Source organism: Suricata suricatta, chromosome 4 (assembly GCF_006229205.1).
Source record: "Suricata suricatta isolate VVHF042 chromosome 4, meerkat_22Aug2017_6uvM2_HiC, whole genome shotgun sequence".
In the NCBI taxonomy this organism is placed as follows: domain Eukaryota; kingdom Metazoa; phylum Chordata; class Mammalia; order Carnivora; family Herpestidae; genus Suricata; species Suricata suricatta.
In genome coordinates this window covers 85,723,982-85,751,586 of record NC_043703.1, presented here as the reverse complement: position 1 = coordinate 85,751,586, position 27,605 = coordinate 85,723,982, and the positions used below count along the sequence as shown (strand labels likewise).

Sequence of the window (27,605 nt, the reverse complement as noted above, 5' to 3'; positions counted from 1 at the left end):
TTATTTTCCATCATTTACAATACAGTAGTTACAATGACACTCCAAACAGAAAAGCAAAGTAAAAAATCAAAACCCCAACTTCTATTTTATGTAATTAGACTTATACAGAAATTAGAAGGTTAAGTAACAACTAGTTAATCACCTAATTTCACAGCTATCTGAAGTGGCAATCGTTATATAGCAGCTTATCTATGATACATTCAAGATAGATGATACAATTTATTACTTGCCCATAAGCTAAAACACAGCCTGCTTAATACCTTTCCTTAAATTCCACCTCTATACCACAATATACTTGAGGTCCATGCAAAAAAGTAGCTACCTTTTATATAGGAAATGGATGATTAAGTCTTTGTTGTAAAATCAACTTCATTTAAACATCACCACCACCACCACCAAAAAAAAGAAGAGAAAAAAAGAAAAAAAAATAATGAAAATAATAAGGGAAAAACCCAAGACCCACTTCCTAGGGGGAAAAAACCCAACATGTAATTTCTGTCCCTGACGGAATGTATTAAATAAGCAAATACCACCAACAAGCAAAACAAGTACTACAATGTAAAAATATTAAAAAAAGAAAACCCTCTCAAATGCATAAATGAAAGATTGCACACAAAGAACTCACAGGTAGAAATTTTAATTAAATGAGTGATTCAGGAATGGACGCTATCAAAAGATACTGAATCTTGGACTGACAGTAAAAAATGGCAGTACAATCAGAAATATGGGAGCCCATATAACGTTCATAAATTAGAACTTTCTTGACACACTGTTGTATTCCATGCTGTGCATCTCTGAGATGGAGCTTCTATAAGATGTCAGATGGCTTCTTAGATCATTTTGTGTGCTGTAGGGTAACATATATACAGGGCAGCAGTTTTGTTCAGGATTGTGGGTTACGAGAAAGAGTGCCAGACTATTGATCAGAGCTGTGTGAGGATGTTGAGGAAGGTGTCTAATGGGGCACTGACGCAGCAGCGGAGGTGGCGGTTCAGGTCTTTTGAGGCTGGGCGTGCTGGAGGAGCCACATGCTGGTTGAATGGTAGCTGGGAAATAGGTGAAAGGGCAGGAGGCAGTGTTTCTTGGATCATCGACCGATGTGGGACAACCCTGCTTATCTCAGAAGCAGAACTTGAGACTGAATTGCGGGTGTATGTGTTGTGGCAGGTTGTGTCCCCATTTTTGAAGAGTAGGAAAGAAGTTCACTTTGGAGGGAGGTGGTGGTGTCTGCGGGTTGGTGAGAGTTGGCCTATGGATTTTATTTGTTCTGGTTTTCTTTATGATGTTCTTGTGTACTTAGTGTTCATGAGCTGCTCTGCCATTGCAGGACTCCATGATGCCCCAACCACATATGGCTGAGATGAATTGAAATACAGTGTCATTCTCATGGACTTGTTTTGTCCTAGATGTAACTTGAGTTCTTGGGTAAACTTTCCAGACTAAATGGAGAGCTTTCCTCAGGTTTCAAGTTCTAAAGTTCCTAACTGTTCATCATGAAGCCACAAGAGAGATAGGCTCTTGGGAAATATGGGGACATTGTTTCTGTTTTATATTTGTTGCAGACCATTGTTCATAAAGCCCTGAAGTAGATCCTGCTCGGGATTTTTGGGTAGTTCTAAGTTACTTGCCTGAGAAAAGGCCAGCAGAACACTGCAAAGAGTAGATGGAAGGCACAGGGCTGACAGGAATGAAATCCAGCACTGTTCATCTGGATAAGAGAAGGACCTCACATTGGTTTGAAACCCCAGAGATAAGAAGAGTGAGTTCTAGGTCCTAAGTCAGGAATTATACTACAGCTGTAAGAAAGCTCCCTCTCTTCCTGCATCATCCCTAACTCCCTCTCTTCTGGGGAATTATTTTCCAACTTCTCTACCTTGGGATTGCAGGGGAGCTCCTAAGACGACTCTCAGTATTACTTTCATAAAATCAAGCAATGGGTCTTGGGAGTTCACTGGGGAAAAATGACTTTTCTATTTTTGACAATAAATACCTAAAGGTTTTTTTGGGGTCATTTCATTCATGCAGAATGTTAAGAAAGAAAAAGTGATCAACCTGATACATAGAAGAAATTATTATTTAAGTTGCTTAGATTGAGAGGTAATGATATTGTAAATTGAACCTAAGAAAGAAGGAATTGATGCTTTATCAAAACTCATTTGTGTTACTACTTATTTAAGTATGGTTCATTGGTATTACAAACCATATTGTTCTATTGGAGAGCATGGGACTATTTCATCATCACTTTTGGAAAACAGTACAACAGAGATGACTTATTGAAACTTCAACCATTCTGTTGTAATGATCATGCAAAACAGTGGTGCCAATTCTGTTTTTTTCTTCTGTTTTTCAGGGTCGACATGTTAAAACTGGTCAGTTGGCGGCCATCAAAGTTATGGATGTCACTGAGGTAAGGTTGAGGCACAAATCTCTCTATCTCTCTATTTATATTTTTATTGAAAAGTTTTTTAATGTTTATTTTTGAGAGAGACCGAGCACAAGCAGTGGAGGGGAAGAGAGAGAGAGAGACACACACACACACACACACACACACACGCGCAGAATCCAAAGCAGGCTCTAGGCTCTGAGCTGTCAGCACAGAGACCAACGTGGGGCTTAAAACTCATGAACTGTGAGATCATGACCTGATCTGAAGTCAGATGCTCAATTGACTGAGCCACCCAGGCACCCCTTTAAAACTTTTTTAAACATTTATTTATTTTTGAGAGAGAGAGAGAGAGAGAAAGACAGTGCAAGCAGGGGAGGGGCAGAGAAAGAGAGAGACAGACAGAATCCGAAGCAGGCTTTAGGTTCTGAGCAGTCAGCACCAGAGTCCAACACAGGGCTCGAACCCATGAACTGCCAGATCATGACCTGAGCTGAAGTCAGATGCTTAACTGACTGAGCCACCCATGTGCCCTAAGGCACAAATATTTTTAAAGAAATCATTATATAAAAGACAAGATTCCCCTGTCCCTCCAGCCCCAGTGTAAGAGTATTGTTCTGTTTGTAGAATTGATCTAGAACAAATTATCCCCCTATGACATTGCGGATTATTAGGCCCAGCAGACTAGTTGGTTTAAATTGTTTCAGGTGGTCCCCAAGTAACTAGGAATCAGTAGCTTTTTCTTTAAAAAAAAAAAAAAAAAAGTGATCTCATCCTTGGCAACTTAATGGACCATAATTGGAAACATCTTCTCTAATGGAAAAGAAAAGATTTGGGAAGGGATCATGGAGGTCACATGAATAGGGAGATCGAGGGGTATGTGGTAGGGGAAAAGCTTCTCTAGGGTATTAGGCCACATTTGGGGCATTTCTTTTATTTTTAACATGGGGAAAGAAAAGAGATCCAGCCAAGTTCCCAGAGGTTTGAAAACAAACATCTGTTAGAATGCTGAGCAGATTGTTGGCAAAATTTAGTAGCAAAAAATAGTTCTTGAAATGGTCACATGAGGATTTACTCTGTAGCTTTAGATGGGAGAGAGGAGATTAACTCAGACAAAAAGTAAGTGTATGTGTTTTTGTGTGTGTACATGTACATAACATGCATAAGTAAGTCCATGTTTAGTTTTTAAAGGCAACCCTAGATTGTAGTGATTTAAATCCATCTTACTTTAAATTATTTATATCTGAAATTTTATTTTTCATTCTCATGATTCCTTCTGACTTGCCTAACTGTAAGTGAAATTTACCATCATAGCGTCACAGATTCTAGAGAGAGTTAGCCAGCAGCTGTGGAGATTTGGGATATCTTTAAATCAAGCCATATTCTACTCCAAATCTGGGATTGATCTAGGGAGATAAGGGCTAAACTGATCTCAGGTGTGTGATTGAGTATTCTAAAATTTTTTTTTTTCTGTTTTTCTAATTTATTTTTGAGAGACAGAGAGACAACACAAGCAGGGGAGGGTCAGAGAGAGAGGGAGACACAAGAATCCAAAGCAGGCTCCAGGCTCTGAGCTGTCAACACAGAGCCAAACACGGGGCTCAAACCCACAAACCGTGGGATCACCACCTGAGCTGAAGTAGACGCTTAACCGACTGAGCCACCCAGGTGCCCCTGAGTGTTCTAAAGAGGTTTCCTCCTCAGCTCTAGTCTCTCCTTGGTCTCTAAGAACATGCTTATCACCAGTATAAATATTTGTTAGTAAGAATTAGAAAATATTGTTGCCTGTGGACTACGGGACAACTGATAGAACTTTATACAGGTGTTTAAAGATGTAACATTTTATGAGATGGTTGCTCTCTTTTTTTCTGTCAAAGAGAATACTGGAGACTTTATAATGAAAAAGTACCCATGGACTGTTCTCTTGCTTTATAGTGACTGTATCTTGGTGTACATCTTAGGGGGAAATTGGATGCTTTCCAGGTAAATAGGAGTTTATATTAAAGAGCGGTAAAGGAGCAGAAATTCTAACGTAATTGTAATTTAAATACAATAGTCAAGTTTTTTGTGAAGTGCTCTCTGCGAATGGAATGATGGATGGCACTTTCCTGTCAGGCATCCATTCCTGCCATTACGCCTGTTGCTGCTGCTGCATTGGGAAATGGTTTAGCCGGAGCCTATACTTTTTGGCATTTATTAACATACTTCCTGACTTGTGTGCTAGCAGACAAGGTGCCATTTTAAATGTAAGCTTTTGGAATTTCACGAAGCATTGGGAAGCGCTGAGGATTGTGTTTCTTTCCTCACTTCAGCCTGTGCTGCCCTGGCTGACAGCTTTTGTCACCAGCCAGGCTTTGTTCCTTTCCTCATCTTCTCTGTAGAGACCGTCTTCCTCTAAGCTTGACTCTGATTATAATTGTGCAATATATGTACACTCGTTAAAAAAGTGTAAAATATAGGAAAATACTTTTTTAATGTATATTTTTAATTTTTGAGAGAGAGAATGTGAGTGGGGGGAGGGACAGAGAGAGACAGAATCCATAATGGGATTCATGTGAGATCATGACCTGAGCCAAAGTTGGATGCTTAACCAACTGAACCACCCAGGCACCCCTATGGGAAAATATTTTTTAAAGTTAAATCTTTTTACTACCACCTTCCAATAACCACTGTTGGTGCTTTGGTTTATCTTACTCATCTTTTATGAACATTGCTATGAAATACATATCTATGTGTGTAATAGATGCTTTTGTATTCCACTTTTTTTGAGTTGTATACAAAAGGTACTTCCTTGCCTGCAAAATCAGGCAGTGTTGGACAGATGCATTTTTAGGACTCCTTTAAAAATAATTATACAAAACCCATGTGCTCAGGTAAAATTAAAACCAGATGGTTAGTCTTCAGAACAAACACAAATCCAATCAACCATTTACCATATTGGCATCTCAGTAATGTTTCTTGTGTGTTGTATTCACAGGGCCCAGAGCAAGTACTGATTATGGATAGAGGATGTCATGCAGCTGGCACCTTGGAAAACATGCCCTTGCTACCCCTCACATCAAGAACTTACCAGTTCTTGTAAAGTTTTGGGCATTGGCCTAGGGGGGTAGGAGGGAGCGGGCTGGCACAAGGGGGAATTTACAGTTGATGTTTCTGGTTTCAGCTCCAGCAGGAGGGGCTGTTGGAGTTGTCCTGTTGATGAGCACAGGCTTCTGTATGGTATCTTTCTTTGTTTCTCCTTTTTTTTTTTTAAAGTTTATTTATTTCCTTTGTGTGGGGAGAAGGGAAGGACAAAGAGAGAGGAAGAGAGCGAATCCCAAGCAGGTTCTGCACTGTCAGTGCAGACAGAGCCTAATGTGAGGCTCAAACTTATGAACTGTGAGATCATGATCTGAGCCTAAATTAATAGTCCTATGCTCAATGCACTGAGCCACCCAGGCCTCCCTGTATGATTTATGACTTCTACTCCATGTCTACTCAGGAGCAGAAAGTGTCCATGCTTATTCTTCAGGAAAATCATAGATGTGTCTTCACTCTTGAGCCTCTTCTTTTAGGTGAAATTAAGAGGCAATTACCAGAGTACTAGTTATTCTTCAGGCTCAGAAGGCCAGCAAGGTAGTAGGTGTGGGGAGGCAAATGGTGTAGCTGCTCTCCTCTCCGGCTGTCAGCTGTTGGCATCCCTGAATGAATGTGCTCTAGGCTGGCTGCACTGAGTCCCTGTCAACCTCTGTACTTGACTTTGTGATCCTGGAAAAATTGAGCCAACTGAGAAGTCACATTGTACCCTGAGGCAAAGTAAAGGTACCATGTAGGAAAGTGAGGGGTCTGGGTGGGAGGGTTTATTTGCAGGAGATGTACAGATCTCTTTGCATTTCTTCTCAGACTTTAACGGTTTTAAGAATTGACTTGAATGTCTTTAGGGTTTTGAAGGGCTCTTTTTAAAGAAGGTTTGTCATTTATCAGATTGGTTGTGGGAAGGGTTTAAGAGCAGGTTGTTCAAGAGCAGAGTATGTTCAAATTGGAGAAGACCAGGACATGAGATCTATAATGTGTTTTTGTTTTTGAGGTAGTTACAAATTTGAAGAATTTGCAGAAAATTATACAGGGAGTCTATAGGGAGGTCTCAGGTGTCTGATTATAGCAAATGAGCCTGCGCCATTATGCAATGTCTGCCACCATGGCTTAGAACCAATGCAGGCCACTGTCAGTTGGCACTGATCCACTCCACAGAGTTTGTTCAGATTTCCCCTGTTTGGCATGCACTTATGTGTTTTCGGGGAAACTTGACTGAATTGGTTGTTTGAATTCTTTTTTTTTTTTTTTTAATTTTTTTTAACATTTATTTATTTTTGAGAGACAGACAGATCATGAGCAGGGGAGGGGCAGAGAGAGAGGGACACACAGAACTGGAAACAGGCTCCAGCTCTGAGCTGTCAGCACAGTGCCTGACCTGGGGCTCAAACCCACGAATTCTGAGATATGACCTGAGCCGAAGTCAGACGCTCAACCGACTGAGCCACCCAGGAGCCCCAGTTGTTTGAATTCTTAATAAACCCCTTGTTTTCTTCAATCTTTGTGTCGTAATTGTTGTTATATGTGAGGGGCTGGTAGTTTGTTTCTTGCAGCTTTGGGATATCACACTATTTTGAGTTCATGCTCTGGAAGATAAAAAGATGAATTAGCTAGATCAGTAATTCTCGACTTGGGGTTCATAAACTCTTGTAGTAAGATTTATCTCTGAGAAATAAATTTTATGTTTTCATTTTAATAATTTCCCCCAAACTTTTTACTCTGAAAATGTTTATAATTACAGAACTGTTGAAGGCATGAACAGTTCCTTTGCTTAGATTCAGCAGTTGTTAACATTTTGCAATGTGTTATTTGTGTATTGTTGTGGCATCACCAACAATACACACCCTTCACTTGTCCATACTTGAGTGTACTTGTCTTAAAATACAGTCTTCCACATAACTGTAATACCACCTAAAAGAATTAAATAATGCTTTCTGAATTTTGTCTGATGTTGTCTGTATTCGGCTTTCCTCAAGTGTGCCAAGAGTCTTTACAACCATTTTTTCAAATCCTAGTTCTGCCAACGTTTGCACATTGCATTTGGCTATCTTTTAACTCAGTTTTTGTCTCTTTCAGTTCCTCTGTCTCCTGGCCACTCCCACTCTTTGCCCTCCCAGGGATCTGATTACACTTGAGTTTGAAAACCCTTACTTTATAAGTCAAGAGTTCTAGCTCAGAGACACTGGCACCTCTTGCTCAGGAGTATATATGTTGTTCATCAGATTATAGAGATTAAAACCCAGATATTTGATTCTCCATTTAGTGAGCCTTTGGAAATAGTCACAATTTCAAACATTTGGTTCTGAGTAGACTTGTGAGAGACCTCATTTGATCTGGACCTTAAAGAATGGATGGATCTTGACTATTTTTCTCCTTTCCAAAGTTTGTTTTTAGAAGATCACTCAGAGCAGACTTTTTTTAGTCTTAGGACCAAACTGTTTGTGGTTGGTAATTGTGGCTTATTCCTTGGAGGGGCAGGAAGATGTTGGGCCTGATGCCCGTTGGGGGACAGGAAGCCACACAGCAGATTTGATTGAGGTATCCTTCATATTCTTGCACTGTGTTCTAGGGATGTGAGAATCAAAGCTATGTAAAAACATGGCCATGCCTGGAATAGCAAGTAAAAACCAAGCCTCTGCCTATCATCAAAATGAAGAGGCAACAGCCTGCAGCCCAATGCTAAGCAGCATAGATCACATCTGGTAGGTAGAACAGTGTTTGAGCACCGTCTGAGCTAGGTCCAGAAGGAGGAAAGGGACAAATTTCTTGCTCTTAAGGAGTTCATGCTCTGACAGTAGGGAACAAAACAAACTTACTCCAATGACAGAACAAGGCCCTGTCAGGCTTAACAATTTTATCTCTTTTCATTTGGAGAGGAGCACAACGTAATGAATGTGCTGTTCTTGTCTAGACTGAACATAAGAACAAAAGGAAAGGAGGGAGAGATCTCTGTGGACTGTGTGACCTATTGTTCCATTCTGTTGTTCCTCAAAGTCCAGTTAAATGCTGCAGACCTTACAGCTTGGTACTGGCTTCTTCCATTTCAGGCGACTGGTGACACTTTCTCCCTGCCTTTCCATGGCTCTGACTCCTCACCATAGCGTCACTGAGGGATGGCAGTAGAAGCCACCTGTGCAGCAGTGAGACCACAAGCAGCTGTCAGTTTTGACAGCAGTTGTGTGTCCTCCTCCACCACCCTCTCCCACCCCTGTCCCAGATACTCTTTCTTTCCTTGTCTTTACTTTCTAACTTTCTTAACAAGCTATACCTTCTCTCTCTTTGCTACTAAGAGAGACACTGATGTGCCAAGTTTATGGCATATGAGATTTCTTATCTAGCATTTTCCTACTTTTGATATCTTATAACTTAATTTAAGTGACCTTGATCCTAGATTGCAATTCCTAATTAGGATTGTTTTCCTTACTCAGCTTTTCTTTCCTTTCTTTTCTTTCTTTTCTTTCTTTCTTTCTTTCTTTCTTTCTTTCTTTCTTTCTTTCTTTCTTTCTTTCTTTCTTTCTTTCCTTCCTTCCTTCCTTCCTTCCTTCCTTCCTTCCTTCTTTCTTTCCTTCTTTCTTTCTTTCTTTCTTTCTTTCTTTCTTTCTTTCTTTCTTTCTTTCTTTCTATTAATAGTTTATTGTCAAGTTGGTTTCCATATAACACCCAGTGCTCTTCCCTACAAGTGCCCTCCTCCATGACCACCACTCATCCTTCTCCTTCCCCTCTCCTTCTTCAACCCTCAGTTTGTGCTCCGGATTCAAAAGTATCTTGTGATTTGCTGCACTTACTCAGCTTTTCTATAGATAAAGATCACAAGTTGTATGTCTTTATTATTATTATTATTATTATTATTGGTACAAGTCTGTGAAGAAAAGCTCTTAAATTGATTAAATTTTGATTTATTTTAATTAAAAAAGCATGACAGTGATTTTGTATAAGTACCGCACGCTAACCGATTGCGCCACTGGAGCTCCTGACAGTGATTTTGAGAATAGTTCTGCTGTATCCTCAAAGAATCCAATAGTATTTCTCAACTTTATTGTCACTATTACCTCCCTAAGAAGCCTTTGCAAATATTTTTTCTAATCATACCCTTTATGAAATTGAAAAATGTCTATATATCTATTCATGTACCATATTTGTATCTTTATGCTCTATACATAAAAATGATAAGTTTTTTCCCCCTCCACCTCCAAAAATCACATTTCATTCTTGTTGGGGAGGGTAATGATATCATCCAAATTGAGAATACGTGGTATAGAGTAAGATAAACATACGTCCTTAGACAAATGAGCCAGAGTAAGTATTGTGCTCTTTCTAATAATTTCTTTCTTTCTTTTTTTTAATTTACTAGGTAATAGAATTACTCTAAAGTGATAAAGATCTCCTGGCTGGGAAAGTATAGAGTGCATGAAGTGAACGGATAAATTTCTTTCAGAATTTGTGACAGGCATTGCATTGGGTATGGTAAAGGCACTTGGTTGAATTCACATAGCAGACTTTGAGACACATATATCATCATCTCCTTTTTCTAGAAAGGACGAACCAAGACCTGGGCTTACATCCAAGTGTTTCTGATTGTAAAGTTTATTCCTCCTTCTTTTCAATCTGTCTATCCTTCTTTTCCCAAAGTAATGTGGAGGGTGAAGGTTGAACTGCTCAACAAATAGGTAACTGTTGAAGTATTTTAAAAATAACTGCTGATGGTGATATGACAGTGAAATTTATTTTATGCTTTTTATTTATTTTTGAGAGACAGAGAGAGACAGTGCAAGCAGGGGAGGGTCAGAGAGAGAGGGAGACACAGAATCCAAAGCAGGCTCCAGGCTCTGAGCTAGCTGTCAGCACAGAGCCCGATGCGGGGCTCGAACCCATGAACCGTGAGATCATGACCTGAGCCGAAGCCAGATGCTCAACCAACTGAGCCACCCAGCGCCCCGACAGTGAAATTTTTTAAAAGATTAGTTTTTGTTTGTTTTTGGCAGAGATAGAATGTGTTTCTATTTTGGATTAATTTGTTCTAACTTACTATGTTATGTATTAATATGTTCTAACTTAAGAATGCAACTGGATTTTACAAAATACCAAATTTCTTTGTTCTTGTCTATTTAATAAGTAAATAGGCAAAAGAAAATTAAAACTAGGTCAGCTGTATACCTCAGATGTTGTCTTTCCTCTTGAAAAGCCTTCATTTTATTTATGGATGACAACAGTTGATACCCAGAAAGGCAGTTGGCCTGCCCAGAGTGTCATAGCTTGTTGCCCGAATAGCATCCCAGTCTTTTTGTTTCCATTTCACGTTAGGAGCGTAGTTTAGTGCTCTTCCGTAGTCGCTTCTAATGCAGTAGCCAGTAACAAGTTGACGTACCTTGTAAGTGGTAGGAACTCAAATCTTTGATGATTTGTACAGGATGGCCTATTTTTGTGGACACTTGGAGAAACTTGTAATAGATATCCATTATTGTTTTTATTGTCCAGGAACATTATAGAAATATATTATTGAAATAGAGGACTCTTGGAGATCTGATCCTGTTTCATAGTATTCTCAATTTTTGTAATAAGTATTAGTAATCATAGATGTTATACATTAATCATAAATAATAGTTAAGATCTGCTCTTCACAGTTAAATTTCACTCCTCTAAGGAACGAAAATAAGAGTGTTTTAAAATTATTATTGGTTTGAGAGAGTTTGTTTTTGGGTTTTGTTTTTAAAATTGTCACTGAACTAATACTAATGATTTATTTTTTTCTCCTCTTCCCTATGAACAGAAATTCAAGGCCTATACATATTTTTCAAGGTGAATTTATGGTTTATGAGCCTCATAGAAAGTCAGCCTCTATTGTATTTAATAGTCATGTCCTGGCTTTTACTCCAAGACAGTAGTAACATCCTTTGTTAGACTAGGGCCTAGAATGAAGTTTAATAAAACTTCAGTTTCCTCATTAGTAAAATGAAATTATAATTCCTACTTCATAGGCCTTTGTCAGAATTAGAATTCTAGACTAGATGTGAAGTGTTTAGTATATTAATTTTTTACATAGTAAATGAGGGTTTCTTTGTTTTCTTCACTGGGTTAAATATACTATAAGATAAAATAACTCCTCACTTTGGCTGAAGACTTTGGTTACTCCTAGACTTTGGTTACTGTTGTTACTCTCCTTCTTTGATATTCATGACTCTTTTCCTTTTTGTATCTTTCATCCCTGAAGGCTTCTCCATCAGATGGCTTCTTTGTCCCCTTGGTTATAGACAGCCCTGTCTGGTTCTTGGCAGCCACTTTTGTCCTGCCCTATGAGCAGTTTTCTAGTGCTGTTTTAACTGCCTGGGGAATAATTTCCATGCGTTCATTTCTGTTCTTTTTTTTTTAATGTTTTATTTATTTTTGATACAGAGAGAGACAGAGCATGAGAGGGGGAGGGGTAGAGAGAGGAGACACAGAACCCGAAGCAGGCTCCAGGCTCTGAGCTAGCTGTCAGCACAGAGCCTGACGCGGGGCTCGAACCCACGAACGTGAGATCTGACCTGAGCCGAAGTCGGAGGCTTAACCAACTGAGCCACCCAGGCGTCCCCATGCGTTCATTTCTGAATGCTTCCATGCTTCTGTTATTCTGTACTAGATTGGAAACTCTTTGTAGGGAGCTAACTCTTAGGATTCTCATAGCCCTTCCTGGCTTATGACAGAGCCCTTCACATGGATGATGCATAGCTTACTTTGCTGTTTCTAAAGAATATCCTGTCAATTTTAAAGATTTTTTTTTTATTAATGTTTATTCATCTTTGGGAGAGAGAAAGACAGAGGCAGTGTACAGGTGGAGGACCGGCAGCAAAAGAGGGAGACACAGAATCCGAAGCAGGCTCCAGGCTCTGAGCTGTCAGCACAGAGCCTGACAGGGGGCTCAAACCCACCATGAACCACGAGATCAAGACCTGAACCGAAGTCAGCATAAGTCCTGAGTTGGATGCTTAACCAACTGAGCCACCCAGGCACCCCTGTCCTGGCAATTTTAAAGGAGAATTTCTGAAAGTGTTTTGGACATTGACATAAAATATATAGAGATTTCCTCTTGTAAATTAGAGGCAGCTCTTGTCTTGATAGGCATGTGCTAGTATATTTTTATTCTATTACTGTACTTTATAATCATATGTGTTCTCTCTTGCTTTGTGGGATAGTTTTAAATGTTAAAAAGGAATAGAGAAAAATGTTACTCATTCTTACCAAAAATATGACAGTGTACTAATTGCTTTGGTCAGATGCAGTTTTGGTTTATTTGGAGCTGGAAATGGCAAATGTCAACCATGGTTTGCAGGGGTTTTTTGTTTTATTTTTTTAAAATGCTATTCATGAAGTTGCACTAATTCATTCATTTAAACCATTGCTGAACACCTGGTCTTTTTAATACCTACTATTCTCAGATCTGGGGTGGAATAGAAAATTAATTATGCTCTAGAAGGAACTATTCTTGATCTCTTGGTTAAACAAAACTTGCTGTGAACGGATGCTCTTTGTAATTGTTAATGAGCACTCTCCAGGCGGCTTCCATAATTTCTTAGTTTAATTCCATCACTTCATGAATCAAAGGCATTTTTCTAAGTAAATAGTTGAATTAACAAAAAGTCACCCAGCAAATTCTGCATAACCTAAATTGCTTGTTTTAAAATATGTGCCCTGGGGCACCTGGGTGGCCCAGCTGGTTTCTGCTCAGGTCATGATCTTACAGTTGGGTGAGATCGAGCCCCATGTTAAGTCTCTGTGCTGATAGCACGGAGCCTGCTTGGGATTTTCTCTCTCTCCCTCTCTCTCTGCCCCTCCCCGCTCATGCTATCTCTCAAAATAAACAAATAAACATTAAAAAAATAAAATATGCACCCTGTTTTTAAAAAAAAATCTCATCTTTCCTCCCCACCAGTGTTTTCTGGGGAGTGGGAGTTGTCTCTAAGTATAAGTGAAATCACAATCTTGACATCTCCCTTCCTGTTTCCATTCCCAGCAGATTTTTTGAAAAAGGTGTGTTGAAGGTTCTCAAGACCATCCTCAGGTTTGATGATTCACTAGGAGTACATAGGACTCAGCATGTATTTTACCCTCAGTTGTGATTCATAGTACAATGGAAGGACACAAAACAAAAATAGCAAAGGAAAAAGGCACATGGGATGAAGTCCAAAGGGAACCAAGGCACAGATTTTTAGGAGTCCTACCCCACTAGAGTCCTATAGGACATGCTGAATTCCTCCAGCAGTGAGTTGTCAGAACACATGTGAAGTGTTGTTACCTGCCAGAGAAGCTCATTAGAGACTCAGTGCCCAGGTTTTTTTGTTTGCAGCTGGTCGGTAAGCACATCTGTCTGGCATGTACCAAAAATTCCGGACTCCCAGCAGGAAGACAGGTGTTGTTTGTTCAACCCATCTAGGAACAGTGAGCTATTCTTGATCAGTTTAGGAGTAGGGGAAACCCTCTTGAAATCCAAGGACCAACCTCCAAGGAGACCTTTCTAGGGATAGTGTTCTCAGGACCTGGGACCAGACTCTTCCGAATTCTGCATTCATTTCTCAGCATCCCTAATTGAGTGTCTAATAGCCCAAACTTAATGTATGTCATGTAAGCTCCTAGTCTCCCCCCATAAACCTGTATCACTTGCAACCTTTGCCCTTTTTCAGTTGACACCTCAGCCCAAAAAAGCCTTGGAGTTCTTGGTGAGTACTCTTCCTATCATATATACTCATCTCATTTGTTAGGAAATCCCGTTAGTGCATCCTTCCTTCAAACGATATCCAGATTCTGTCAAAATAATCTTGGTCGTTAGTGCACCTTGGGAGGGAGTAAGCCACAAGTTAGTAACTGTTGAATGTGGATTATAGATAGGTACAGGAGCATTTGTGATACTGTTTTCTTTACTTCTGTGTATTTGAAACTCATAACAAATTATAACTGTCTCTAAGAAACTGTCACACCCGTGGGTCTGTCTGCTACGAGTCCCACCACCGTGTCCACCCTTCTTTTCTCAGCATAGCAGCATAGCGAGTCTTTAGAAACGTCTGATTGGAATCTTTCATTGATTCCTTACTTAGCTCAGAGTAAAAGCCCAGGTTCTCAAAGTGGTCTACAGTACTTTGCTTTATTGGCATCCTGCCCTGTTCTGTCTCATACCTCCTTTCCTACTCCTCATTTCCCTCCTCCAATTACATAAAACTGCTTGCTCTTCCTCCACCTGCCAGGGAGCTCCTGCCTGAAGACCTCAGCACCTCTCTCTTGCCATTGTTCCCTTCCCTGGAATGCTGTTCCTTCAAGACTGTATGGCCCACTCCCTTACTTTCCTACTCTTAATGCCTTTATCTTCTTCTTAGTTTTCCAGTTCTATACCACAGTGTACAACTGGCCTGTGTATTATACTTAGTGTATATCAACCGCCTCTATCATTACTCTACTCACCCCTTCTCCCCCAGAATATAAGCTCTATGATGACAGGGATCTTTGTTTTTTTCAGTGACGCATAGTCCAAGCACCAATTCAGTGCCTGGCATATAGAAGGCATTTCATGAATGTTTCTTGAATGAACAAATAATGTCAGTGCTGGGACACATATTAGAAGGCTACTGGAGTGCCCTTTGTTTTTCTGTGTTAAGAACCTGAAGGCCAAAGAAGTTCTGTATAGTTGGTTAATGGTTTTGTATGAGTGAGTGAGTGTGTGTGTGTGTGTGTGTTCACATATGCTTTTGTTTATGAAACTATTTGAAAATTAAACTTTTTAAAATTTGTTTTTAATGTTTTTTATTTATTTTTGAGAGACATAGAAAGACAGTGTGAGCAGGGGAGGGTCAAAGAGAGGGAGACACAGAATCCGAAGCAGGCTTCAGGCTCTGAGCTGTCAGCACAGAGCCCAATGCAGGGCTTGAACCCACGAACCATGAGATCATGAGCTGAGCTGAAGCCGGATGCTTACCCGACTGAGCCACCCAGACACTCCTGAAAATTAAACTGTTAATAATCTTTTAATTATATATCATGAGATACCCTTTTAGTTGGGGTAAAATGGGAAAGCAGTACAGTTGGAAAGAACAGATTTCAAATATCCTGTGCCTATTTCATTCGAAACACTCAGACTGAGCCACCCAGACACTCCTGAAAATTAAACTGTTAATAATCTTTTAATTATATATCATGAGATACCCTTTTAGTTGGGGTAAAATGGGAAAGCAGTACAGTTGGAAAGAACAGATTTCAAATATCCTGTGCCTATTTCATTCGAAACACTTCATCTTTTAAAATGGTAACCCTTTTATGGGGGCACCTTGGTGGCCTAGTTGTTTAAATGACGGACTCAATTTTGGCTCAGGTCATGATCTCATAGTTCATGGGATCGAGCCCTGCATCAGGCTCCATGCTGAGCCTGCTTGGGATTCTCTCTCTCTCCCTTTCTTTCTCTGCCCCTCCCCTTTCTCTCAATCTCTCTCTCTTTCTCTCTCTCTCTCTCTCTCTCTTTTAAAAATAAATGGGCTCCTCAGTGGCTTAGTCCATCAGTTAATGATTTGACTCTTGGTTTTAGCTCAGTTCATGATCTCACAGTTTCATGGGTTTGAGCCCCATGTGGGGCTTAGGATTCTCTGTCTCCCTATCTCTCTGTTCCTCCCCAACATATGCTGTCTTTATCTGTCTCAAAATAAATAAATAAAAACTCTTAAAAACAATAAAAATAAAATAAACATTAAAAAAATTAAAATGGTAACTGTTTTTTTTAAAAAGACCTACTTAATGCCCCCACCCACATTTTTAAACTTTAATTCCAGTTGTTGCTGTCGAGTTTAAATTCTCTTCGTAGGTCCTGAGTATAAATTCATAGCCTAAACTAAACTACCCATATAATAAAACTTAATGGAATTGCTTGTTTTCTTACTCTGTCAATGTCTGGTGAAATCTGTGGTAAGAACATACAATGTCTTAAATTCCTATGACAATGAAAGAGCTTTTAGAGTAAAAGCTTTAATTGTTCAACTGGAGAAACCTCACCGCTCCCTCTCCCCTTAGCATCATACCCTTAGAGAAAGAAAGTGAGAAATCTCTAGTGACAGAATCCCTATCTTCTAATTATTTTTGTACTAACTATAGAAAAGAGTGCTTCCTTCAGTGGGAATTATCTGAAGCAAGATTAGAGAGGCAGCACTTTGATCTGCCAAGTTTTTGCTTCCACATCTGCAATATTGTGGGTGCATTACTCATCTGTACAGGGCCCTGAAGCAGTGCGGGAAGCGAGGCGCTCTCTACCCCAAGGGGAAAACTCCTTTGACACGAGCAGACCCTGAAGGAGCAGCCTTTCTTCCTGTTATTCCCCATGCTTGCTCGGCCGTGCCTCAGATGGGACCTTGTCCCCTGGATTTTTAACTCTGCATGCTGATGTGGCATGACGAAGCCTAGATTATATTATGGTTGTAATCCTGTCCCAGAGCTTGTGTTTGTTTTAACTGCTCATCTTTACAGATACAAATTTGTCCCTTTGAGCCTTGGGCATTATGTTTTTTCGTTGTGTGTTAGAGGTTTTCAGTGATTTTTAGGATCATTATAATCCTTCAGCTTCTATTCAAAACCATGGTGAGGTGAAGGAAATTGATGTGCTGGCTCCTCTCCCTAGTTCTCACTGCTGCTAACTGTTCTCCCACTCTGATGCAGAGAACAAGCCCTGACTGGGTAGAAACCTGCCTCTTTACACGACTGCTGCTGTGACCTGTGATCAGTGATCTGCAGGTTGTCACGGTGTCTGGGGGCTCTGAAGTCCACTAGGCTTCTCCTGGCTTGGGAGCCCCATGCCAGTTTTTCTTTACCTTGTTTCTTTCATATCTAGACATTCTCAGATACCCTTTTTCCTTTCTTCTTAATATGAATACCTGTGTTGTAGCAATGTGTTTTCAGGTTTGGAGAAGTTTGGAAGAAGCCATTTCTCAAGGGTGACTGTGTCTACTTGTATTCGTCTGTATGTGAAGTGTAACATGGATACAGAGAAAGGCATACATTTTAAGTTCAGTGAATGTCCAGAAAGTGAACACATCTGCTCATGAACCAGCAACCGGATCAAGAAACAGAACATTGCCAGCTCCCCAGAAGTGCCCCTTGTGCCCCCTAATTCCTCCCCAGAAATATAACCACTATCCTGACTTCTAACATGAAAGATTTTTTTTTGCTTGTGTTTGTACTTGATATAAATGGAACCATACGGTACTGTTATGTCTAGCTTCTTTCACTTAACATTATGTTTGTGAGATCCATTCATTTTGTTGCATATAGAGAGACTTTATTTATTTTCATTCCTTTTATTATTCCAGTGTGTCCCACTAGCTTACAAATGACTACATCTCTCCAGTTGGGTTGTAGAGCTGGTCATGCAGCCTAGCAACATCTTGCACATAGTAGGTATTAAATTAATTTGGTGCAGAAATAGAAGGAAATTTACCCAGTTTGGAACTTCTCCTTTAATAGATAGATGCTGAGGTCCATATTATGGGGAAAACTGTCACTTCTTTATTTCTCATGTTTAGACATGATTAAATATTTAACCTCTTTATTGATTTAATATTATTTGCTTAACTAGTTGCAAGAGTCATAAGAAAGAATGGGTAATGTTGCTAATTTTTGATGACTGGAAAGAAAGTATTACTTAGGAACTTCTTTCAGAACTCCTGTGTTCGTGGAATCAGAGCTTTTTCCACTGTCACAGGTCTTCAGCAGAATTTTCTATACCTCACCCTTGGGAATTCTTGTTTGACTTGGCTTTTCGCAGTGATGTCATATTGCTTTTGAATCTTCATTCTATTTGTGATGCTAGTTAGCTTTTCTGCTGACCTTGCTGCACTTAGAACACGTCCTCCCTGCCTCCCCTAAGGTGGTGGAGGTTTGGGGTGAAATAAAGAAGGGGAGATGAAACCAAACATAAAAGTCTAAGCAAGCCTATGTTCTTACCCCACCCTGTCCTGCCCAGCACCCTCCCTACCTTGGTCCCTCACAGATCTTCAGGTGAGAAATTTCTCAGTGTCTGCTCATTCTCATTTCTAAAGGACAAGGATGTTTTAAAAACAGTAGTCTTTGGTGTGACATTGTGTCATAACTAAGAGCAGCAGTAACAGTAGTAACTGTTAGAATGAGGGAATATGTCATTCTCTGTGGTATTTCCTGATGGTGAATCACCTTCCCATGAGCCCCCTTGGTGATCACTTCTCTTGTGAATGGATGAGAGGAGGTGTTCGAATGAGAAAAGAGTGGATAAACACTTGTCTGTCACTGTTTCATTTTAAATGCTACTGGGCTACAGTGAGTCTCCTCTCACTTTTGTTCACTTACTGAAGGTGCTGGATTTTTTCTCTTCTGAGGCTAGAATTTAAGATTCCCTGGTTATTTGTTCTTCCTTAAGTTGTTTAGAAAGAAGATGTTTTTGTTCAGAAGGAGAGAGGAAGAAAACACTGTTAAGATAAAGGAGATTAAAATTTGGAGTGGCAGCGTGAAGCAGGAGCCTGTCTGGGTCTTTGGGAACCATGGTCTGATTAGACCCCGTTCCTCTGTGTGACTTGGTACATTGGAGTGCTGTTGCTCACACAGTTCCAGCAGCCTTTTCTTATTTTTTCCTTAACCTTCTTTAGCCTAATGTGGCACTTCTTTATGATAGTTTGAGTAAATAGACTAAGAGCATGTCTTGCTATATTTGTATTAAGTGCTTTCTAGTGATACTGTGGTTCATAGGGGGTGTGTGTGTGTGTGTGTGTGTGTGTGTGTGTGTGTGTAGGGTGACTGTCATTTATCCTTTAGTCAGTTCAGAGACCAAAGGGACAGGAAAGTGGTAATTGTGGTCAAAGATGCATCTTCATAGTGAAGTCCAGGAAAGTGAATTGTTACTTTCAAGATAAGTCCCTTGCCTTACTAGCAATTATTAATTATAGTTATTTTCCTCTGTGTGTTTTCATTTTCTGCATGAGGAGGATGGGGAGTAGATGCCCATTTCTCCTTACTTTGCTAATAGAGTTGGAGAGAATTTGAGATGCGTGCTGCATGGTGTGGGTGCAGTGTGTGTAGGGGTTGTGGCCTGCATCCTCATGGAGGGGGGGTTGCTGGCTTCTGCAGACAGATACAGGGACTCTGCATCTTCCTCTTAACCCATGGAGCTCATGGCTGTGGCCCCCGCTGTTGTTCAAATACAGCAGAATTTATAGCTGATGTTGCTTCAGGTAAAGCTGAGGTCACCACAGACGGTGAATGTTTTCTTAACTATTCTTGTCATGTTAGCTTAGAAGTTCAAGGTCTTCTGGGCCTTTTTGTTTTACTGGTAATGCTTATCTTCTTGATGGGAAGAAAGTGAAAATTTATCTTCCCTTTCCTCTAAGAAAGTTTAGCTCACTGACAGTGGTATATTTATTATAAATTATAATTTTATAATAACATTTATTATACGTTACATAGATTTTTGGTGTTTTAATTATAGCTCAATAAAACAGGAACAAAAAGTTGAAATGACTTCTAGAGTATTTTTTTTAATTTATGAAATATAGATAATCTTGAGAGAAAATATAGAGAAATAAAAAATGAAAAAGTATTTCTTAATTCTGTCAACTTGGCTTAATTAGTGTTAATGTGTTAGTGTATATTTTTCTAGTTTCGTATATCCTAACATACATGCCTATACATACATAATTATTTTTTACATGATAAAATAGCCATTTTTTTCTAACATTAAAAGTCATGTACTTATTTGGAAAATTGAAAGATGGAAAACCTTTTTTCCTTACACTGCCCCCTTCTCTCTGGCACTCTCTCCCCCCAGGATAATTATAGGTAACTGGTGTGTCTCCAGTCTTTTGTGAGTTAGAGCTATTTCTTATGGCTGCTGATCACTTAAGGAACTCCCCATTAAACATGTGTTTACTTATATGGCTGCATTTAGTTTAAAAATAAGTTTGGATTTTTTTTGAGATTTTTCCTAAATAATTTAGATAAATGCGTTAGTCTTATGTAGCCTAAAGCATAAACTTTATATAAGTTTTTTTAAGTCACTGCCTCACAATACACTTGTACCTTTAAGCTTGTTAATAGTGTGTAGTGGTTACTTCTGTTCATAGACTTTGTTTGGACAGTATAGTGTAGTCATTAGATTGCAAAATATTACAGGACAGGCTAGTTTAAGTAACTTCATAATACTGTGTGGCTGGAAGCACTTTTTAATTGTTTTTCTATTTGGCCTATATGATCTTGAAAGGCAGCCACTAATTGCTACTCTGCAACATGGTTACTTAATCTCAATACGTCTGCTCCTTAAATGACAAGGTATTTGACATTATCTTTATTATTTTAACTCATCTGAATATAAGGAAAACTGGAAATAGGGAAAGGAAGCCGTATATAACCTAGAAGAAGCCTGACGGCTGTTTGAAACTAATGTACTATTTTAAATATCTTTGGTAGATTCTGTGTATTTCTACTGATACTTGGTTCAAATTTTCCATCAGTCGCTTAATTGAGTCGCTTAATAGTTCATTCTCAGTATTTGTTTACATATTATCTTCAGCATCTGTTGCTTCATTTGTATGGAAGGGAAGGTAGCCGACTGCCAGCCCGTCTCTAAGCTGGATGGTGACCTCATGTCTGTGATCGATGGACACAGCTGTGGGGTTTCCATGTGTGCTTGGCAGCACCAGCACCAGAAACATCTGGTCCAAGAATGTAGTTCTCTTCTCCTGCAGCCTTACGGACATTATTTGGTGCATAGTGGAATAATGCCAAGTATTCTTACTTACAGAAGTCACAAAGGACTCAAGAGCCCAGGCTGGTGTTCTTTGCAGACTTGAAGATATCACTGAATTGAAAGTGTTATTGAGTTTGTCCCCATAAGTCACTTAGTCCAGTGCCAGTGCATACATGCTGCTTTTCTTTACTCTGAGTTTAAGAAATTTCTGTTTTGGTGTAACAGGTAGCAAAAACAGCAGTGAAGGCTTTGGCCTAACAGAGTGAATTAGTTTGGTTCAAATCTCACAAGAATTGTTATGTCTGAGATGCATTTCTTAGCAGCTCCTGTACAGTTTTAGTGAGGCTGTTTAAGGAAGATTACATAGTACTACTGTGAGGTTTTTCGTTTATATAGATATTAAATGTGTGTATTAAGTTATTTATATTTATCATATATATCATACATTTATACATACTATACTTCATTTGCATAATTAGTATGTAATCAATTAACCTCACTAGCTCTTGCATTGGCCCTTGTGGGGAAGGCTTTTGTCAGGATTGGCACTTGTTTTTATAATCTCTGAAGAGTTCAGAATACCATTTAAAAACATGAAGCCCTCCAGAATTTGTTACTAATTATATCTCTAAGATTTTATGATTTTTTTTCTCCCAAGGAATTAAGGATGTCATTATCTTTAGTTAAAATTAACCACTGAGTATCTGAGCAAGCCCTAAATTAACCCCTTGTTTACTTTGGACTCTTAAGTCAAGAGACATTTCTTTTTTCTTAGAGAACCTTAAATTTTAAAGTCAGTTTGTGTCCCACTATATCTGCGCCTTGGCTAGATAAATAGACCAACCTAATTAATTCTGTAAACAGAGGCTACAGTGCCCTTGTGTGTCAGTTTTTAGCACACAGCTTAGGTATTCAGTAGAAATACTAGTTATTGAATATCAACCAGTGTGTAAACATCCATGCACAGTGAGCAACCACTGTTGATAAATTCAGATATGAGGTTGTCAATTTACCCTAAGCCTGACAGGAAAAGAGAGAATTTTCTTAATTTCTCTTATAGATTTTATCAATAACTTAATCTCGGCTCAGAGAATGTGAAAATGGTTTTGCTGGTGACTGTTGTTACTTCATCCTGTATATTTGTGATTCCTCTTGTCTGGATTTCTTTTAAAATGGCTTCCCAACACCTTTAGCTCTGTAGTATCTGCCCACAGGCACCTGGGAGGTCTCTTCTCACTCTCCAGGGCAGCTGGTTGCCCTTTCCTGGCTCTGTCACTAGCCTGTGATTTCTGCATCTTACTCTCTTCTCTCCCTTTCTAGTGCCTGCACAGTGTGTTTTGAAGTGAACCCTCAACATGCTGATTGAATACATTGGTACCAATGGATGTGCTTAGATAGGGATGTGGTTCTTACTAAAAGGCTGTCAAAAAAAGTTACATAGCAACTTCCTAGCCTTCCGTTTTTTTGGGTTATGGTAGATGGTAAATTTGGCACTTTATATTGCTGGTTAGGGGTAGAGGAGTTGGGCAGGTTCCAACATGGTAATATCCTTCTTTGTTCTTACTTTGTTTTGTTCCTTTGTCCTTTGTGTAGAAACCCAGCACACAGCACGCGCACCCGGCACATGCACCCGCCTTATCTCAGGGGTAGGCATGAAGTAGTTGGTGGTCCTTTTTCTTCCCCTATGCGAGTGTTCTAGCTTTAAATGGTTACTCTGACTTGGGAGGCTCCACACAAACACCAGGTGTTTTGCTGCCATGTCATTTAGAATACAGGGAGTAGATGATCCTAAGAAAGGAAGGACTTCCATGTTCTTTCGGGAGTGGCACTATTTGAGCTGCCAGACAAGAGAGCATTTGTATTGTCCTCAGGCCTTCCTCTCAGATCTCTTTTCCAGTGATTCCAGCCTATAGCTTAATTCTTTACTCAGTGTGTGGGTGTGCGTTGTAGAAGGAGGGAAATGGATTACAGAACATGGTCTCCAGTTAATGAGCTATTTTTAGACCAAAATGACTTACTACCATTTTGCAAGATACATACATACATAGTAGACTGCTTTAAAGTTCTATATAAAGTGATTAATAACAAAAGTTTGCTATTCACTTATCTTTCTGGTATTCTAAAAAAATAAATCTATACCTTTCTTTTGCTTTAAGTGATTGCTGTACAGCTGGGTTGCTGCTGGTTGGGGTGATGGGGGACTATATGAGGTAAAAGGAGCAAGGTTAAGGTAGGATATGAACTTATGTCTTCAGGATTTGTCGAGAGTTTATTTTGGTTGGCCTATTTAAATTGGATTGCTTTAATCCTGTATTATTGCCTTCTACTCTAAACTTAAAGATTTTTTTTTCCTGGAAAACACTTTTTACTCCTATGTGCATGTAAAATTTGCATTTTATTTTTATTTTTTTAATACTTATTTTTTATTTTTGAGAGAGAGACAGAGCATGAGCAGTGGAGGGGCAGAGAGAGGGAAACAATATCTGAAGCAGGCTCCAGGCTCTGAACTATCAGCACAGACCCGACATAGGGGTCACACTCACAAAATGTGAGATCAAGACTTGAGCCGATGTCAGACGCCTAACAGACTGAGCCCCCAGGCACCCCCCCTAAAATTTGCATTTTAAATAATCCTTTAAAGAACACATTTAAGGAAAGATTTTTGATAGAATACAAATACTCCATATCAGCAATAATATGTATTGTGTTCAGAACATGTCTCAGAATGAAAATACTTGAAGTTGAGGCAGAATGAAGTGCCCGTGGTGGTTGTAACATCCCTTAAGGCTTGAGATGCATTGATTTAAAATCAATCTCGGAACAAGTCACTTTATTTCTAGTTGAAATCACATATTGAAGATTATTGGTCATCCGTTCCCTTCAGTCTTTTTGGAATCTGGAATTTTTGTATCTTTCATCATTTTTCTAAGAGGAGCACCTGCAGTTTATCACTATATTCTTATATGAACAGTGGTAACAGCATAAAAAGTTCAGGATATGTGTTGCTTATCATCCTTTAGCACTAGACCCAACTGAACTCTAGTAAACAGCAAGAAAGGAGGCTGCAGTGGTGTTCGCTGTTGTGTCTGGCTGGTGGTTTAGTTGGTGGCTGGCAGCCTTGCCTTGATGCTCTTAGCTCATCCCAGCAGCGAGCCAGTAAGCCAGGCAGGGTGTGCTCCTGATTGTCCACCTGCCCTGGTGATGCCAGAGATTCGTGTCATTTGAGTTTGTCTGGGCTACTTCTTCTACTTTCTACTACTTCCTACTTACTTTAGGAATGCTCTGTGTTCAGAATTGTAATAACTTCTCTGTTTATAAAGCAAAAGGTAATTATAGTTCGTTTTCCAAACATAATGTTTGAGAATCTACTAGATGTGCCAGGCGCCATGACAGTCTTTGCATGTTACTAACTTTTTCATTCACTCATTCTGGCTTGTGACTCACTGACCATGAATGGATTAGGTTCTCCTCAACTTACACATAAAGACACTGAGGCTCAGGGATTGCGCTCTCTTTCTCTTTTAAGATCACTTAACAACATACTCAATGTGACAGGCACTGTCAGGGTACAGAGATGAACAGGGTAAAGTCCCTATCTTTGGAGCTTATGTTCTTATAGAGAAGGCAGATTTTAAACTAATCTTTGTGGGGCAGTGAGTGCTATGGAAAGCAATTATCTGTTTCCAGAGCATGTGTTTTTTAATGCTACTGAATGTTTTCATTGCTTTTCTAGATTCTTTCGGAGCTTGAGACTTGCAGTTGGCATAGTTGTCATAGTTGTGGGGCAGAACTAGAATAAGACTTTTAGAGAGAAGGGGCTTTTTCCAGCTGAGAGACTTGAGGACACATTTTGATGAATTTCTATGGGTATTATAGTGGGTTCTTATGGAATATACTGGTGTTTGGTTCAGAGTACCACTTCCCTGTTGGGTTTTATTAAATGATGTGAAATCAGTTTGCATATCTAGTCCAGTGCAGATGATGGCACTGTGGAATCAGATCATCCACTTCATGGACTTTGCCACTGGCTTAAAGAAGGATGTGAATGGAAATGGACTGAGGTGAAATTCTCTTTAAGTGTCCCCTTTTCCTGTTGGGATTTTGAAGCTTCTGATTCCATATTCTTCTCATTTTCTCTGTGCACATAATGAGGTGTATTTCTAAAATGATGGGAGGGAGAAACATTTTAAATGGTTTTCCTAGTTGGAATTGAAAAATAAGGAGGTGAATTTTATTTACTGACATCATTATTTCCAGTGCCATTCTGTAGCTTTGTTCTGCTCCACAGTAGTGAGAAGTTACTACACAGATTTAAGAAGTTTTGAGAAGTGTTGGAATGGTCTCCATGTACATGGTAGTCTCACCTTCTTCAGAACGTGAGTGGATGCAGTATGATATTCCCAAATGAATGATCTTCCCCGAATTGTCCCCTATAAGCTCTTTTAAATGGGCAGTGTCTATCAGCAGTTAGAATATCTTGATTCTGTTTTCTGTTTTGCCCAATGATATGTGAAACTTAGTCATAGTCTTCTTGAATCACTTCTGTGGTAAAATCTTTGCATACTCAGAGCTAGGGGAATGGATCTTCCAGAGGTGTATGAAATATGTGTCAGAGGTCACTCAATTGTATTTGAATGGGAACTTCCCTTTCAGAACAAAGAGGGAAATCCCTTTCCAGATGTGCAGATTATTCACAATGAAGGGAATTGTTTGAAAATAACAGAATGGTAACATATACACCTTTAAACTGAAGCTTATTTCCTTGTTCTGTTATTGGCACCCTCTACTAATTTCTCTTATTCAACAAGCACCAAGAGTTACTTTGGAGGCACCATGATTTTGATTTAACATCATGCATGACCTTTGAAAGACAGTTTACCAAGGGTAGATTTTTACTTTTCTTTACATGATCATTGTTTGATTTCTTCTTTGTTCTTTTTTCATTCACCTATGGTGGTATATCATGAAACAGATCAGGGTAAGATAAGCAGGAATTAGGGTAGCTTATGAAGGGGCCAGTGGGGCAGACAGGAAGAATGAGGGGCAAGATTAAGATGAAACACTGAGACACACCAAAAATCTTTCCTTGAGCATTGATATCCTCAAAGCCAAATTAGAAACTTACTGAGCTGTGTAAATACTGACCATTAGACACCCTCCATTGCCAACCACCACACCCTCCCAACCCTGGCACAGTGAGTATTTCTCCAAGAACATTCTATAGAGCATAAACTAATAGCTTGCTTATAGAAATTGAGATCAAACAAAAATTGTTTTAATCTTACTAAAGCAGGATGATCTTGCACATTCATTTTGTTCAGGTTTTTTTCCTATGTGTGATTAAATGTTCAAGATCTCCTGATTATTTTCCTCCAGTGGGGGGAAAGTGGAAACAGACCAATGGTCTGTATGATGTGTAGGGGCTTTTATTCTGCCACCTGGTTTAGGAATTGAGACATCTCTAAAAAAATCCAAGTTGTTGCTTTCTAAATGCACTAATGGACCATAAAAACCACACCATCTCACATTCCTTCATGGACAGATGCCCAAAAAGCATAACCATTACTACATACAGAGGTGTAGGTAGTAGTTGGTTTAGTGGTTTTGTCTGCTAATTCTATCATCAGTGTCCGTTCTGGGGTCATTTCAGTTGACCCCTCCACTCACCATGGGCGTTTGTGCTGCTGCTTTGCATGCCTGGTAATTTTTAATTGAATGTCAAACATGTGGTTTTTACCTTATTAGGTACTGGATATTTTATATTCTAATATTATTCTTGAGCTTTGCTTTGTGATACGGTTTTTTACTTGAAAACAGTTTGATGCTTTTTAGATTTTTTTGTTGAGATCAAATCATTTAGTTTGGGGCTGATTTTGCCCTACCATTGAGGCCAGAGCCTCTTGAATGTTGTACCCAAATTCCTGTGCATGATGAGTGGCCTTGTGAGCACTGTATACTGTTCCCCCTGGTGCTTTAGGAGGTTCTCTTCCTAACAACAAGGATGTGCTGAGCACTGTTCTGCTGAACTCTGAAGGGGACTCTTCATTCTGCAGAGCTTGTTTGTGCTTTCTGTGCAGCAGGCTCTTCCCATCTCTGGTCTTTGTCCTGCCAACTCCAGCCACCTAGTCTCCCATGCCTCTCAACTCAGAAAGTTGGGTTTCTTCTCCCTATGCCAGAGTCTGGAATCTCTCTCAAGGGTAAGCTGGGGCAGTTATAAAGCTTTCCTGAGGTTTCTCATCTCCCTGGGGTCACGGTCCTTCAATCTCTGATGTCCAGTGTCTTAAATTTTTTCATATTTTTTTGTCTAATTGTAGTTGTTCAGTAGGAGAGTAAATCTGGTCCTTGATAATCCACCTTGGCCAGGAGCAGAAATGCCCATCATTCCTTTTAACTGCAGACATTTTGGGGCACCTGGGTGGCTCAGTCGGTTGAGCGTTTGGC

General features: G+C 39.5%; 1 protein-coding gene across 5 annotated transcripts in view; it reads left to right on the top strand.

Moving 5' to 3' along the window:
* The window catches only part of MAP4K4 (mitogen-activated protein kinase kinase kinase kinase 4), a 194,852-nt gene that overhangs the window by 86,158 nt on the left and 81,089 nt on the right, over window positions 1–27,605 (top strand). For all 5 annotated transcript variants that reach the window (XM_029937130.1, XM_029937128.1, XM_029937126.1 and 2 more), the window contains 2 exons: window positions 2,351–2,407; window positions 14,110–14,145. In XM_029937130.1, coding sequence (XP_029792990.1) covers window positions 2,393–2,407; window positions 14,110–14,145 — 51 coding nt within the window. In that variant the 5' untranslated portion in view covers window positions 2,351–2,392. The remainder of the gene's footprint in view (window positions 1–2,350; window positions 2,408–14,109; window positions 14,146–27,605) is intronic.